Raw genomic sequence first — 16,872 nt, 5'->3', positions numbered from 1 at the left:
TATTTTAAAGTTTGAGCTTATCCCAAATAAGCCATTATATAAAAAGCAAAATGTTATGATTAAAGAAACAAAAACATTTTTCATTTGCATATTGTTTTAAATTTATTTTGTTTCCTGATGTCAAAGGTGGAGGCAATTCAGTGTAGAGCCTTTGCCACTTCCAAAATACACTCTTTCTCCCTGTAAATTCTCATAGGAGCAGAATTAGGCCACTCAGCCCATCAATTGTTCCCATTGTCGTCCCTGATTAACACATACAAAGTGCTGGAGGAACTCAGCATCTATGGAGAGGAACAAGCAGTTGATTTATGAAGGGTCTCATCCTGACATATTGACTGTTTATTTCTCTCTATCTCTTGTGTTTATGATGCCTTCTCGTAATTATTGCTGTCACCATCTATCTACACTGGGAGTAATTTACAGAGGCTAATTAATCAACATGTAAGACTTGGAAACCCGAGTAGCCAGGGCAAACATACACAGGGGAATGTGCAAACTCCATGCAGACAGCACCCAACAACTGATTGAACCCAGGTAGCTAGAGCTGCAGAGCACAGACTCAGTGATTCAGTTTCTTCCTGTCTGATACTGGATTACGAAATGGACGTTGAACCCATGAACTCTACCTCATTTTTTAACATATATTTCTGTTTTTGTATTATTTTTAATTTCTATATATATATTTTTCCTACATTGTTATCAATGGACGTTGAACCCATGAACTCTACCTCATTTTTTAACATATATTTCTGTTTTTGTATTATTTTTAATTTCTATATATATATTTTTCCTACATTGTTATCAATGTACTGCTGCCGCTAAGGTAACAAATGTCACAACATATGTCGGCGATAATAAACGTGATTCTGATACATATTATTACTCTTTTTCTATTCTATTCATTTATATACTAAATTATTCTTCATCTTAATGGAAATCCATTGGTCTTGCTATTTTGAAGCTATCAACTTATTGAGTGATTATTTTTATTTCTATTTTAATTGTTTTGTCTATTTTTGAAAATCAATAAGGTTTTAGAAGCATTTATTCATCATTTGCTAAGAGTAAGACTGATACTTGTGTATACAGTTAACATAAAGCACTTGTAATTAATGGCTTGGAGATTCTAATATATGTTCTGAGCTTAGTATTTGTGTTGATCAAGTTGAAATCGAAAAGCTCATTACATTCTGTCACTTTCCTTATCAAAATGCCGATAAACACAAACATGATCACGTCTTTTTTACTGCTATGGAATTGCGTTTTCAAACTGCAGAGTAATGAGGAATGGGCAGTTTTACACTGCTTATATTGATTGACACAGGTGAAGATAGAAATATTTCGCTTTCCACGATTCTCATAATATACTGTTTTATCTCTGTTAGCTGACTCTCAGCATGTCTTCAATTTACATGACTACACCAAAAGACAAAATATGCTTGTGTAAGGCAAATCTAATTGAAAGCTATTAAACATTAATTTCTTCTGTTAATAGTTTGATCCTCACCAACAAGATCTTTTCTTTTTGGCTAATTAGATTGTACCAACTCTTTTATTTTGTTATCAAAACATTCTTGTTAGATGCTGCTGCATAACCAAATTAAATTCCTAATTTTAACTTGATCTTTGATCCTCTAGCCTAGTTGTTCTAGTACAGATCCAACACTGGCATCTACCTGACAATGCAGAAAACGGTTTATGTTCATCCTGTTCCCACACTGCAGGGCAAGTCCAATCTGTATGTCTAAACAATCAGTCTACCCTCAATCACCAGCAATGTGATGGAAGGTGTCATTAACACTGCTGTCAAGCACTGCTTTCTCAGAGTTAGAATCGGGTTTCTTGTCACTGACCTATTTCATGAAATTTGTTGTACAGTGCAGTACATAAAATTACTATAACATTATTATCGTTATGTGCTGTGTCGTATCATGTGAGCCATTATGGGTTCCATGATCATGATTGTTCTTGGCAAATTTTTCTACAGAAGTGGTTTGCCATAGCCTTCTTCTGGACAGTATCTTTATAAGACAGGTGACCCCAGCCATTCAGAGATTGTCTGCCTGGCATCAGTGGTCGCATAACCAGGATTTGTGATATGTATCAGCTATTCATACCATCATCCACCACCTGTTCCCATGACATCACGTGAACCTGGTGGGGGTGGGGGGTTCTAAACAGGTGCTACAGCTTGCCCAAGGGTGACCAGAGAGAAGGAGTTATATATACAGTAGTTCAAAAAGTGAGGTAATCATAGTGTTCATGGTCCGTTCAGAAATTTGATTGCAGAAGAGAAAACGCTGTTCCTAAAATGTTGAATGTGTGTCTTCAGGTTCCTGATGGTAGTAACGAGAAGAGGGCATGTCCTGGATGGTAAGGGTCCTTCATGATGGATGCCGACTTCTTGAGACATTGCATTTTAAAGATGTCCTCTATGGTAGGAAAACTAGTGCCCATGGTGGAGCTGGCTGAGTTTACAATCCTCTGCATCTTTTTCCAATCCTGTACATTGACGACTCCATATCAGGAATAAATTACTAGAAAACCATCTCATTTTGGGTTTGGCCAGAATCATTCAGCTCCACATTTTTTCTTACCTTAGTACAATATGAAAGGTGAGGTGAGGGTGACTACTCTTGACTTCAAGGCAGTTTTTGACTGAGAGTGTCACCGAGGAGCCTGGGTAAAGCAAAATCAATGAACATGTGGATAGTCAGAGGTTTTTTCCCAGGGCTGAAATGGCTGCCACAAGAGGGCACAGGTTTAAGGTGCTTGGGAGTAGGTACAGAGGAGATGTCAGGGGCAAGTTTTTTATGTAGAGAGTGGTGAGTGCATGGAATGGGCTGCTGGCAACGGTGGTGAAGGCGGAAACGATAGGGTCTTTTAAGAGACTTTTGGATAGGTACATGGAGCGTAGAAAAATAGAGGGCTATGGGTAACCCTAGCAATTTTTTTTTTTAATTTTATTTTTATTTGGATAAGGAGTTCACAATTATCATGTACTTTTTTCACACATATAACCTTTTCCATTTTTTTATATGTATAAAACTACAATTATTTATACATTCTTAAGTACATATTGAGATGATATAAAAGCAAAATAAACATTTAAATAGATAATTATGTACTGTGGTAAATCTAACCTATTAGGCTAAGTAATGAAATTAGTTGTTAAGAAAAATGGTAATAATAGTTTCCATACAACCCTTCTGGATTATTTCCACTGGTCCAAAATGTTGCATACAAGCCTATATACCAACCATTGTAGGTGTTTATATCCCAATTTGTTCGTGCTTGTTCCTGCCCGCAGACATAATTATCCAATCCCTATGTACTTATTTACTTAATTTTTTCATTTTTTTTTTATCCCTTTCCCAAATCTTTCCCTTTACTTTCTCTACATTGTCATACCTCTGCAACCATCTGAATATGGTGGCACCAAAATGTGTGGCGATATTTGCAAGTCACCCCAGCGCATCCTTAGGTTGTGTTGGTTGCAAACGCAGCAACGCATTTCACTGTATATTTCATTGTACGTGTGATAAATAAATGAATCCGAATCTGCCTTGTCAGAATCCAGAATTTAATAAAAAGAGATGTTGTAGATGCATAAGTATTTTGCAAACAAAGTATCTCTGTGTTGAAGTCAAAACTGGATTCCATTGTCCTCACTTCCAGTGATTGAGGAACAAATTTCAAGTTGCGATGATAGAAGAACAGAAAAGGAATAGTCCACTTTTTTTTAAATGAGCAATTGTGGAAAAACTATTGGACCAGTGTGGTTACATCATCATTTGTATCATTGCAGACAGTACAACAAGCTGCGGAACCTGCTGAAGGATGCTCGTCATGAATGTGTTATGTTCTTCAATGAATTTCAGTTGTACTCGTATGTCCCAAGAGAACAAGGAGAATCCCTAGAAAAATGGCATACCAGGTTTGTCATTGACTTTCAATTTAATCTTTCTAGCTTTTAAAAAAATACTGTATTTAATGTAAAATACTGTACACTAATCTCAGAAGTTTTTAGTTCACTCTGGCAACTAAAAACATAAACGAGCAGAAGTACAACTTCTGTTTAATCTCACATATTGCAGGAAAAAAATACATTCACCATGTGGGATTGAAACAAACATGTTGATCAGGAACCAATAGAGCAGGGGTTCTGCAGATCCCTGGGTTAATGGTGAGGCTCAATTGCCGAAAAAAGATTGGGAACCCCTGCACAAGAGCCATCTTATTAGGCTGCTTTACTCATCAAGGATTGACCTAATCTAAGACTAGTAGAAATAGTCTGACTTGTTTCTGCCTTCATATTCACAATCCTTCACTGAATATAGTCTAAAGAGCATTAACTCAAAGATTGAGTGTAAGAATTTTCTAACTGAGGACAGGAGGAACTATGGCAATGACAATCTGGTAAGATTGGGCATCGTTGTCTCGTTAGACTATATGGCAGATCCTGTCATTTTTACAGTGGAATGTCACCTGAGGCTGAGGAGGCAATTATAAATTACTTTGGAATGGCAGTTGTGATGTGTGAGAAGGAATTTGTGGCAGGAATTCAGAATTACAGGATTTTGTTTGCTCTGTGGGGTAGTATAATTCATGAAAAGGTGGAACTTTATGGGTGAATTGTAGATGTTTTAATGTTATGACATAGATTTAACTTTTGTAAGTATGGCAGAGGCATTCGCCCAATATAACTCAATTTTTTCTTGCTGGAATGTATTCAAGTAAATTTGAAATTTGGAAGAAAGGGTTTTCTAGGTTTGGAAGCTGATTAGTATTACACTCTTGTCATTGTATTTATTTTTATTTAGAGATACAGCACGGTAACAGACTCTTCCCACCCAATAAACCCCTATTGACATCAATGGATCTGGGGTTGAGAGGGTGAACAGCTTTAAGTTCCTCTGCATAAGCATCACTGAGGATCTCACGTGGTCTGTACATACCGACTGTGTGGTGCAAAAGGCACAACAGCGCCTCTTTCACCTCAGACGGTTGAGGAAGTTTGGTGTGGGCCCCCACATCCTAAGAACTTTCTACAGGGGCACAATTAAGAGCATCCTGACTGGCTGCATCACTGCCTGGTATGGGAACTGTACTTCCCTCAATCACAGGACCCTGCAGAGTGGTGCGGACAGCCCAGCGCATCTGTAGATGTGAACTTCCCACTAGTCAGGACGTTTACAAAGACAGGTGAGTAAAAAAGGCCCAAAGGATCATTGGGGACCTGAGTCACCTCACCACAAACTATTCCTGCTGCTACCATCCCGGAAACGGTACCGCAGCATAAAAAACCAGGCTGTAGGGGATCTTGGGCTTAAAAAGGTTGGTGACCACTAACCTACAGGCTCTGGGACAGCTTCTTTCACCAGGCCATCAGACTGATTAATTCATGCTAACACAACTAATTTCTTTGTTATATTGTCGTACATACTGCTTATTATAAATTACTATAAATTGCACATTACACATTTAGACAGAGACATAATGTAAAGATTTTTACTCCTCATGTATATGAAGGATGTAAGTAATAAAGTCAATTCAATTCAAACCTGTGCTGCCCAATTACACCCTAATGACCAATTAACTTACTAACCCCCCCCCCCCCCCGTAAGTCTTTGAAATGTGGGAAGGATCCTGAGCACCCAGAGGAAGCCCATATAATCATGGGAAAAACATATAAGCTCCTTACAGCAGCGTGAATTGAACCTGGGTTCTTGGCACAGTGATAGTGTTACACTAACCGCTACGCTACTGTAGCCATGATGTGGACATTGTTTATTATTTCAGTCATGCAAAGAAAATTAATAAAATGCTAATTATTTGTTCTAGGTGCATTTATTATGCCACGGTCTGGTATTATAATCATCTTGCAGGATTAATGCCAGTTGTTATGGTTACCGAAGATACAGAAGCCATTCAGAAGTATGGGAGTGAAACAGATGGAGTGTTTGTTGTATCATTTAAGGTAATCAGCAGTTCAGTGATACGTGATGGAACATGTTGAATAAGTCATGGTGTTATTATAAAATTGTGTGCTGGAAACCTGGCAGCAGCTGCAGAAGGTGGGGAGAAAATGGCAAGTTTGGTGTATGGACCTTTGAGACTATAAGACATCAGAGCAGAATTAGGCCATTCGGACATTGCGTCTTCTCTGCCATTCAATCGTGGCTGATTTATTTTCCTTTTTCAACCCCACTTGGATACTGGGAAAGGAATCGGAGAATACTTCAGACAACTTTGTGGACCAATCTCTACTGCTCCCTCTTTCAGAACCCTGGGGTGCAGTTTATCTGGTTTGGGTGACTTATGTACCTTTAGGTCTTTCAGCTTTTTGAGCACCTTCTCCCTTGCACTCACTTCTCTTCCCTCACATCCTTCAACATCTGGCACACTGCTAGTGTTTTCTGCAGTGAAGACTGATGCAAAATACTCATTTAGTTCACCTGCCATCTCCTTGTCCCCCGTTATTATTTCTCCGGCCTCATTTTCTAGCAGTGCTGTAAGCACTCTCATCTCTTTTTAACATGCTTGAAAAAGTTTTTACTATCCACTTTGATATTGTTTGCTAGCTGGATTTCATATTTCATCTTTTCCCTCGTAATGACTCTTTTAGTTGCTCTCTATAGGGTTTTAAAAGCTTACCAATCTTCTGCCTTCCCACTATTTTTTTGCTTTGTTGTATACCCTCTTTTTTGTTTTTACATTAGCTTTGACTCCTCTTGTCAGCCACAGTTGTACTATTTTGCTATTTGAGTATTTCTTTGTTATTGGAGTACATCTATCCTGCACCTTCCTCATTTTTCCCAGAAATTCATGCCATTGCTGCTCTGCGGTCATCCTTACCAGCATCTCCTTCCAATTTATTTTGGCCAACTCCTTTCTCGTACCACTGTATTGAGAACCACTCCACTGAAATACCGCTATGTCAGACTTTACTTTCTCCCTATCAGATTTCAAATTGAACTGAGTTCACTGCCTCCGAAGGATTCTTTCACCTTAAGATCACTTATCACCTCCGGTTCATTGCATAACAGCCAATCCAGTATAGCTGATCCCCTAGTAGACTCAATGACAAACTGCTCTATAAAGCCATTTTGTAGGCATTCAACAAACTCACTCTCTTGAGATCCATTTCCAACCTGATTTTCCTAGTCGACCTGCATGTTGAAATCTTCCATGACTATCATAACAATGCTGTTTTGACACACACTTTCTATTTCCTGTTATAATCTGTGGTCCACATCCCAGCTGCTGTTGGGAGGTCTGTATATAACCGTCATCAGGGTCCTTTTACCCTTGCAGTTTCTTAACTCAACCGACAAGAATTCAACATCTCCTGCCCTTCTGCCGTTAGATTTCTGAATGGACATTGAACCTATGTACACTACCTCACTTTTTCTTGGCTCTCTTTTTGCACTACTTATTAAAATTTAAAATATATATTGTTTATTGTAATTTAGAGTTTTTTAATTGTTTTGCAATGTACTGTTGCTGCAAAACAACAAATTTCACAATGTATGCCAGTGATATTAATACTGATTTTGGAGGAGGGAAAAGAAGCTATAACAGGGAGCCGTGTGATAACATTTAGTGGACCAGGAGGAGAGAGAAAAGAATAGAGGGGGTGTAGTACTTGAACTAAAGAATTCAGTGTGAATGTTGTTAAGTTGTAAACTGCCCAGATGGAATTTGACGTGCTGTTCTTCTAGTTTGCGTTTGGCCTCACCCTGGCAGTGGAGGAGGCTGAGGACAGATGACTTGACATGGGAGTGGAGAGGGGAGTTGAAATGGCTTGTAACCGGGATGTCAAGATAGCCATTGCAGGCAGAGCACAGATACACGGGAAAGTAATCATCTAATCCGCGCTTGTAGTTATAAACATTGTCATTGCATCTACCTCCATCGGTACCTTTCCAAATGTTCATCACCTTCTGTGTGAAAACATTAACTCTCTGATCTATTTTAAATTTCTTCTCTCCCACCTTAAACCTGTGCCTTCTGGTTCTGGACTTCACTGCTCTATGAAAATATTCTGACTATCACCTCTATGCCTGTAAACCTCTACAAGGTCACCCTTCAGCCTCTTGTGTTCTGGTGAGAATATACCCAGTCCGTCCATTGTCTAATTGTAACTGCAGTCCTTCATTCCAAGCAAAATGCTGGTAATTCTCTTCTACACTCTCTGTTTTGCTATCACTATCCTTCCTGTAGTGTGGCAACTAGAACACAGTGAACTTGGAATGCCAGACTTGGTTTCTTGATTTGGTTTCTTGTGTGTCCTTATGACACAAAGCAGACTCCTTCAGAAACTCAGTTGATCAGGCAACATCTGTGCAGGCAGAGGTCGAGTTGATGTTTTGGGTTGAGACCCTGCATACAATGCACTACTCTTCTGCCTCTATGGATACTGTTTGGCCAAGAGTGACAGAACACGGAAATAGGCCCTTCAGTCCTCCTTGTACTGACCAAGTTTGCCTGTTTTTGGCCCATATCTGTCTAAATCTTCCCTATCCAAGTACCTTTTAAATATTGCTAATGTTCCCACCTCAACCACTTCCTCTGGCAGCTGAATCCATATAAGGTCCATTCTCTGGGTGAAACGGGTCCATCTCTTTCTTGAACAGTGTGTTAATTAACTACAAGGGGCCATCTGTTTTGGAGGTAGTCCTGTGCAGTGACGCAGGTAAGATTAACAATCTTGTTGTTAGGGATCCTCTTTGAAGGAGTAATCACAGTACGAATGAATTCCTCGTACAAATGGAGGATGCAACAGTATGCTTAAAAGAGGGAGACCACAGTGGGATGTGGGAGGAGCTGCCTAGCGGAGACTAGAAACACAGGCTGTATGATGGGACAGTTGAGGAACCACGGAGACTTTTGAAGAGATTTTTCACGGTGCTGAACAGAAGTATATTCCAGTTAAAATCAAGGACAGTAAGGGTTGGAAGAGTCAGATTTGGATTGCTAGGGAAATAAAAAAAGACATTAAAACTAAAAGCTTATGCAAACAAAATTGCCAAGAGTAGCAGGAAGGTGGAAGATTGGAAAATCTTTAAAAAGCAGCAAAGAAGCACTAAGCAAGCAATTAGGAAAGGGAAGATAGATCCTGAAAGTAAACTAGCACAAAATATAAAAGCAGAATGGCAAAAGTTTTTATAATTATGTAAAACAGAAAAGGATGGCTAAAGTGAATGTAGGTCCCTTGGAAGATGAGAAGAGGAAATGTATATTGGGTGAAGTTGAAATGGTTGAGGCCTTGAATGACGATTTTGTGTCAGTCTTCAGAGGGGAGGACGTGTCTAACGTGCCAAAGGGAGATGCTATGGAGGTGAGGAGCTCAGTACAATCGTTGTCATTAAAGAGGTAGTGACGAGCAAACTAATGGGTTCTCAGTAGCTTAAGTCCCCTGGTCTTGATGGGTTGCATCCTAAGGTACTGAAAAAAATGGCAGAAGTTATAGTAAATGCATTTGTGATTAGTTACCAACATTCTCTGGACTCTGGGCAGGTCCCAACATATTAGAGGACAGCGAATGTTGTGCCACTATTTGAAAAAGTATATAGTCAAAAGGCAAGTTACTGCAGGCCAGTTAGCTTAACATCTGTAGTCAGGAAACTGCTTTGAACTATCATTAAGGAAGAAATAGCAAGGTATCTGGATAGAAGGCCATCATAGCAACAGGCAGACGCAGCATTGATTCATGAAGGGAGGTCCTGTCGATAAACCTGGTGGAGATCTTTAAGAATATACTGAGTGCAGTGGTTAGAGGGAGACGGGTGAATGTTGTGTATTGGATTTCTGGAAGTTATTTGATAAGGTACTGTATAGAAGACTTACACATAGATAAGGATGGATGGTAAATGTGATATCATCCACTCTGAAAGGGAAAATAGAGTATTATTTAAATGTTGAAAGATTACAGCATGTTGTACAGAGGGACTTGGGAATATTTGTGCATCAAATTGCAAAAAGGTTGGTTTGCAGGTGAAGCAGGTTATGAAGAAGGCAAGTGGAATGTTGCCTTTCTCTGTTAGGGGGATTGAAGTTAAGAGCAGGGAAGTTATTCTGCATCTGTATAGGACAGTGGTCCCCAACCACCGGGCTGTGAGGAAACAATATGATTTGGTGATATGAAACGATATGAGTCAGCTGCACCTTTCCTCTTTCCCTGTTGCGCACTGTTGAATTTGAACACCCCACCCCATCGGCCGGTCCACTAGAATATTGTCAATATTAAACCGGTCCACGGTGCAAACAAGGTGGGGTCCCCGGTATAGGATACCGGCTGCACCTGGAGTACTGCATACTGATCTCCTTACTTGAGGAAAGATATACCAGCTTTGGAGGTGGTGCAGAGGATGTTCACTAGGTTGATTCCGGAGATGAGGGGGGTTAGCTTATAAAGAGAGGTGGAGTCGCCTGGCACTATACTCACTGGAATTCAGAAGGATGAAAAGGGATTTTATAGAAACATAAAATCATGAAATTATGATAAGATAGAAGCAAAAATGTTGTTCCACTGGTAAATGAGACTAGGACTAGGAGACATTGCCTCAACATCTGGGAGAATAGATTTAGGATGGAGATGAGGGGAAGCTGCTTTTCCCTAAGCATAGTAAATCTGTATACAGTAATTCTCTTTCCAGGGAAGTAGTAGAGGCTGCCTCATTAAATATATTTAAAACACAGTTTTATAGATTTTTGCATGGCAGGGGAATTAAGGGTTATGGGGGAAAGATTGGTTGGTGGAACTGACAAGAGAAAATCTGCAGATGCTGGAAATCCAAGCAACACACACAAAATGCTGGAGGAACTCAGCAAGCCAGGCAGCATCTATGGAAAAGAGTACAGTTGGCATTTCGGGCCGAGTCGCTTCAGCAGGACTGGAGAAAAAAAGATTTAAAAGGTGAGTGGAGGGGAGAGAGAAACTCAAGGTGATAGGTGAAACCTGAAGGGGGAGGGATGAAGTAAAGAGCTGGGAAATTTTTTGGGGAAAGAGATACAGGCCTGAGGAAGGGGGAGTCTGATAGAAGAGGACAGAAGGCCATGGAAGAAAGAAAATTGGAGATGAGCACCAAAGGGAGGCAATGGGTGGGCAAAGAGATAAGGTGAGAGAGGGAAAAGGGGATGGGGAACGGTGAAGGTGGGGGTGGCGGCATTACCGGACGTTCGAGAAATTGACGTTCATGCTATCAGGTTGGAAGCTACCCAGACAGAATATAAGGTGTTGTTCCTCCAACGTAAGTGTGGCCTCATCACTTGTTAGGTGGAACTAAGTCCACAGCCGTGATCTTATTGAATGGCAGAGCAGGCTCAATGGGTTAGATGGTTGACTGGTATTCCTAGTCCTTACTTTCTCAGGTCTTGACCTGAAATATCAACTGTTTATGCCCTTTCATAGATGCTGCCTAACCTGCTCAGCTCTCTCAGCATTTTGTGTGTGTTGCTCAAGATTTTCAGCATCAGTAGAATCTCTTGTGTTAATGCTGAGGGTGAAAAGGTTGCCTCACAGGTTCCTGTTGAATTTCTCCCCTCTCACTTTAAGCCTATTCCTTTCACTTCTTGATTCTCCAAACCCGAGAAAAATACTATGTACATTCACCCTATGTCCCTCATAATTTTATGGATCATAAAATCATCTCTCATTCTTCTACGCTCCAATGAAGAATGCTGCAAACTGCTCAACCTCTCTCAATTGGTCTGTCCCTCAAGTCTCAGTAGCATCCCCATAAAAAGCCTCTGTACTCTTTCCAGCTTAATCACATTTTTCCTGTGGTGGAGTAATCAGATCTGAACACAATCTACAAATGGGGCCTCACCAGCATCTTGTAAAGCCGCAACATAACGTCCCAACTTATATGCTTCATGCTTTGACTGATGAAGGGCAGTGTCCTGCGCTTTCTTTACCACCCTGTCTACCTGTAATGCCACTGTTAGTGAATTAGGTATTTGTACTCCAAAGTCCTGTTTTACCAAACTCTCCAGTGTCTTACCATTGACTGTGAAAGTCCTACCCGCATTTGTTATTCTTCAGCCCACTTATCCAGCTGACCAAGATCCCACTGTAATTCCTGATAACCACCTTCACCATTAATATTTCCTATTTTAGTGTCATCTGCAAACTTACTAACTATCCCTTGTATGTTGTCGTCCAAATCATTGATGTAGATGACAGATAGTGACAAATATACAGTAGGCTGCAGATTCTGGAATCTGGAGCAACAGCCTGCTGGAAGGACTTAGCAGGTTGTGCTGCATCTGCAGGGAGAAAGGAATTGTCGATATTTCGGGTCAGGACCTTGTGTGCAAATCCAGATCCCAGCATTTGCAGTCTCTTAGATTGAAAGTATGTTTATTATCAAAGTATGTATGCAGTATACAACCCCTGAGATTTTTCTTCCCTCAGTCTGCCATGAAACAGAGAAACAGCATTGAATGCGTTCAAAGAAAACATCAACACCCAACGTGCAAAAAAAATCGTGCAAACAGCAAAAAAAAACACAAGTGTATAACACACAGAATATTAAACATCAAACTACAGAGTTCTTGAAACAGTTTAGGAACACTCAGTTTAGTTTATTTCTGTTCAATTTAGCATTGTGTCATTTGTGACTGCAGGTGAAGAGCCAGTCCACACTGATCAAAATCACACAAAATAGCAATAGGAAAAGAAGTAATCAAAAAACAGAAGCATATATAACATGAGTCCTCTAAAAATGAATCCAATCCACAAACCACACTGATCAAACCTTGCCCAAGACCCAAGACCTTCCTCTGGCAGCGAGTGGGAGACTGGTCAAATGCAGGCAGGTGCCACTCAATATCTGCTCACCTTCTGCTGTCGTCCTCTTTGATTTCAATCATGCTTGGCATTTTAATCGGTAAGATTGGTGAGAAATTGAGTTGATCATGGGCTCGTGCCCTGTCTCCAGTCGTCTTGACCTCCAGGCTGCTCACTCCACTGCAAACCTCACCGAACTCCCTCAGAGACAGCAAAGTGCCAGTTTGCTTAATCAGCCCAAAAACACTCCATCAAAATGTAAATCACAGGTTCCAATCACATGCAGTTTAGTAGTAGAATCATATTTGAAAGAAGAAGTAAAAGACGTAGTTTCGTGAACTGTCTGAAGGATGTGGTTGTTGATTAAGTTGTTCGCTGGCGCCATCTTGATGGGTCTTGTGTCTCTTGATATCTCTATGTGACTTATACCTGTTATGTTTTCTGACCTTTTTCGCATCTCTCCACTTCTTTTTATCCAACTCTCCATTCTCCTTTTAACCTACTCTAAGATGAAACTAACGCTTTCCTCCTACATAGCCCTCCATTTTTCTATCACCCATCTGCTTATCTAAGAGTCTCTTAAATCTCCCTAATTTATTTTCTCATTCCACCTCTTTTTCTTCAGTTTCATTAATCAGCTAAATGAGTACTACAGTAAATTACTTCTGAAAGTAATTCCTTGTTGCTACCCTAGATGGCAGTACTGTTAATGAAATTATCTCTTCAGTGGAAACTTGGGTGATGCAGATCCTGAATAACTGTTCAAGATAAGTTGATTAAAGGCTATTCATTACTAAAATGTTTTACAAAATGTGGTTGAATTATATTCTTTAGAATGTATAAGTATATTCTTAGATTATGAATTATCAGATACTAGCAAGATATTAGAGCATGGAACATTACAGCACGGTACAGGCCCTTCAGCCCATGACCTTTTAACCTACTCTAAGATGAAACTAACGCTTTCCTCCTACATAGCCCTCCATTTTTCTATCACCCATCTGCTTATCTAAGAGTCTCTTAAATCTCCCTAATTTATTTGCCTCTACCACTACCCTTTGTAGGGTGTTCCATGCACTCACTGCTGTCTGTGCTAAAAAGCCTACCTCTGACATCCCATCCTATACTTTCCTCCAAAAAATTATGCCCTCTTGTATTACCTATTTCCACACTGGGAAAAAGTCTCTAGTTGTCCTCCCTATCAAGGACTCTTATCATCTTGTACACCTCTATCAAGTCACCTCTATTCCTCCTTCAATCCAAAAAGAAAAAACCTAGCTCATTTAACCTATCCTCATAAGACAAGCTCTCTGATTGAGGCAACATCCTGGTAAATTTTCTCTGCAGCCTCTCTAAAACATCCATGTCTTTCCTATAATGAGGCGCTCAGAATGGAGCACAATATTCCAAGTGAAGTCTAATTTTAGACTGAGTTGTAAAATAAGTGGCATATTATTGCCTTGAAATGCTTGAATGATGGTTAAAAGTGTAAAACTCTTATGGGATCCATCAGGAAGCTTGATCTCATCGGAAACATCTGTTTCATCAGCAGCTCTTTCCCATTCTGATCATTTATTTCTAGTGGGAATGAATACTGTGGTTGTACCTGTTGGGCTCTGGATTTAGCTATTTAATGAACCTCTTCTAGGACCATTAAATGAGCTTTTTCATCCTGGTAGTTTCAAGCCTCCACAGTGGAATGAACTAATCTGCTACACTGGTTCATCTTTTTGTTAGTACATTTTGACATGAGCTACATGTTTGCAATAGCATAATTTTGAAGCTTTATTTGTGAAATGCCAAAGTACATGCCATGAAAACTTTTATGGGTTTTTTTTTTTCTTTATAGAGCTATTTGGAGAATTTTTGGCCTGACCTGGAAGCTGTGCACCAGCTGTATGAGTCTATTGTTCAGTCTCGGAAAGAACGAGAGATTGAAAATCAGGAAAATAATGGAAAGGAATACTCAGAGCATCTGCCTTTGGAAATACTGGAGGCTGGCATTAAATCTGGGAGATATGTTCAGGTGAGGTTACAGATGTGCTTTTAAATGGGAATAATGAATTCTTTCTGAATTCAATAAACACAAGACAGCATTGGAGGCAATGCAAAGGAGATTCACCAGGCTAATTCCTAGGAAGAGAGGGTTGTCCTACCAAAAGAGAACATTGATTTCTCTAACTTCTGATAATTTTCCCTCTCCCTCCTCTCTTTCCAAGACTGCAAATGTTTCATGACCCCATTAAAGTAAAACAGCACTTGGAATATTGATGGAGGAATGATTTAAACAAAACCTTGACATCTCTCTTTAACTACTGAGTATTAGTAATCTACAGCAGGGTCTCTCAACCAGGGTTCCGTGAGAGATTATGGTTAAAATAATAAATATTGTTTTTTGAACTGCGTGATGCTAGTGCTGGCAGTGGTGGGCAGTGACTGAGCAGCCGTGTTAGCAGTCTCATTAGAGATCTCTCAGCCCAGTATGGCAGTGCGCAGTAGAACTGTGTTTATTTGCTTGAGTCCATTCTCAGTTTCTAACATGAGATAGGGGTGATAATTGATCACTGGTGATCACTGTATTGCATGGAGCGGAGGACGTTAGGCTGATAATTGGTGAGCGCTGTATTGCACAGAGAGGAGGACAATAGGCTGTTGAGGAGCGTGAAGTGTGTTTTCCAAGCATTGAATGGACTCACCCAACTTGGGCTGTGATGTCAGCCTCTCCTGAATTTCCTCCCCCAATTTCCCTTTACGTGGCAGTACCTGACTTATTGGAGTGAACAAACTCTACCGATGTAGTAGAAAATTGGAGGGAAATTTTCATTCTAAACACGGTCCTGTGTGGCGATTTTTGAAGAGGAGGTGTGAGATGAAAGAGGAGGATTCCAGGCCTCGGCCTATGGACAATTCTGATGAAGAATTACAATCTTCGGAGTCATTTCACTGGACTTGTGCAACAATGGACATAAAAAAAGTCCGTCTTTTTATTTCACAAAACTATAAAAGTTTATTTACACAATAATTACACAAAGTACAAATGTTAAGTATTTACAAGATGGTGAATAAATTCAAATTAGAATATGATTATTACTGTCTATAAAACAGTCAATTCCCTGGGTGGTCCACTTCTCCCAGAAATCCCCCCACTGTACCCTTTGTGACCGCGTGCTCCCTCTCCAAGGACAGCTGGGCACGAATGTATCCTCGAAGGAGGGAAGGCAGTTGGGCCTAGCAGAATCCTCAACTTTCCCCTGCCTGGACGTGTGAGTGGCCATCTTAGCCAGGCCCAGGAGCAAGCCCACCAGTAGATCCTCCTCGCACCCACCCCCTTCCATACTGGGTGCCCATATATAAGGAGCGCGGGGCTGAAACGCAACCAGAACCTGAGCAGCAGCCCCTTCAGACACTCAAACAGGGGCTGCAACCTCTCACACTCCGTATAAGCATGGTATACTGACCTCTCCCGGCCACAGAATGGACAGGTGGATGGGGTATCAGTGAACCTGCCTAAAGACCTGTTGCATGGTACTGCCTATGCAACACTTCCCACCCCCAAGTCTGCTGGGGACCTCTTCCACTGCTGGTGAGTCTGGTCGGCAGACAAAGGCAAGGAAGTGAAAGATGTGCAGGAGCAGCCCATTCAAGAAACGCTTTGGAGTGGCACAGTGGGGGGGTCCTATGAGATGACTTGCATTGAGTGGGGCCCTCTCCCACATGGTCTCCCGAGGCCTGGGTCCGATGAGCATTTCTAGCCCATCAGATGGCGATGCAGCTGGAACCTCTCCACTTCCCCGAGCCCCCTCAACACCCACCATGATAGGATGGGGACCAGTCCCCCTTATAGCAAGAGCACTGTTCCCCACCAGCACAGGAGCACCCTGGCTGAATGAGACTAGACCCCATATCCTTATCAGCTGTCAGTAAAAGCAAGGCAGTTCACTCAAAGTGGTGCGGCTGATGCTGTCTGCTGGAAGCCGCGTGCCCTCTTGCAGGCAATGTCTCTGGCAGAGAGAAAGTGCATCGCCAATGCGTGCCATCTTGGTGGATGGTTGTTGTACAGGTATCTCTGCAGAGTC

General features: G+C 40.9%; 1 protein-coding gene across 2 annotated transcripts in view; it reads left to right on the top strand.

Moving 5' to 3' along the window:
* dis3l (DIS3 like exosome 3'-5' exoribonuclease) overlaps positions 1 to 16,872 on the top strand; it is a 63,758-nt gene that overhangs the window by 11,036 nt on the left and 35,850 nt on the right. For both annotated transcript variants that reach the window (XM_063066239.1, XM_063066240.1), the window contains 3 exons: positions 3,809 to 3,937; positions 5,845 to 5,980; positions 14,646 to 14,822. In XM_063066239.1, the coding sequence (XP_062922309.1) occupies positions 3,809 to 3,937; positions 5,845 to 5,980; positions 14,646 to 14,822 (442 nt within the window). The remainder of the gene's footprint in view (positions 1 to 3,808; positions 3,938 to 5,844; positions 5,981 to 14,645; positions 14,823 to 16,872) is intronic.

The sequence above is a fragment of the Mobula hypostoma genome, chromosome 13 (assembly GCF_963921235.1).
Source record: "Mobula hypostoma chromosome 13, sMobHyp1.1, whole genome shotgun sequence".
NCBI classification, from domain to species: domain Eukaryota; kingdom Metazoa; phylum Chordata; class Chondrichthyes; order Myliobatiformes; family Myliobatidae; genus Mobula; species Mobula hypostoma.
This window is presented reverse-complemented; position numbering and strand designations above follow the sequence as displayed.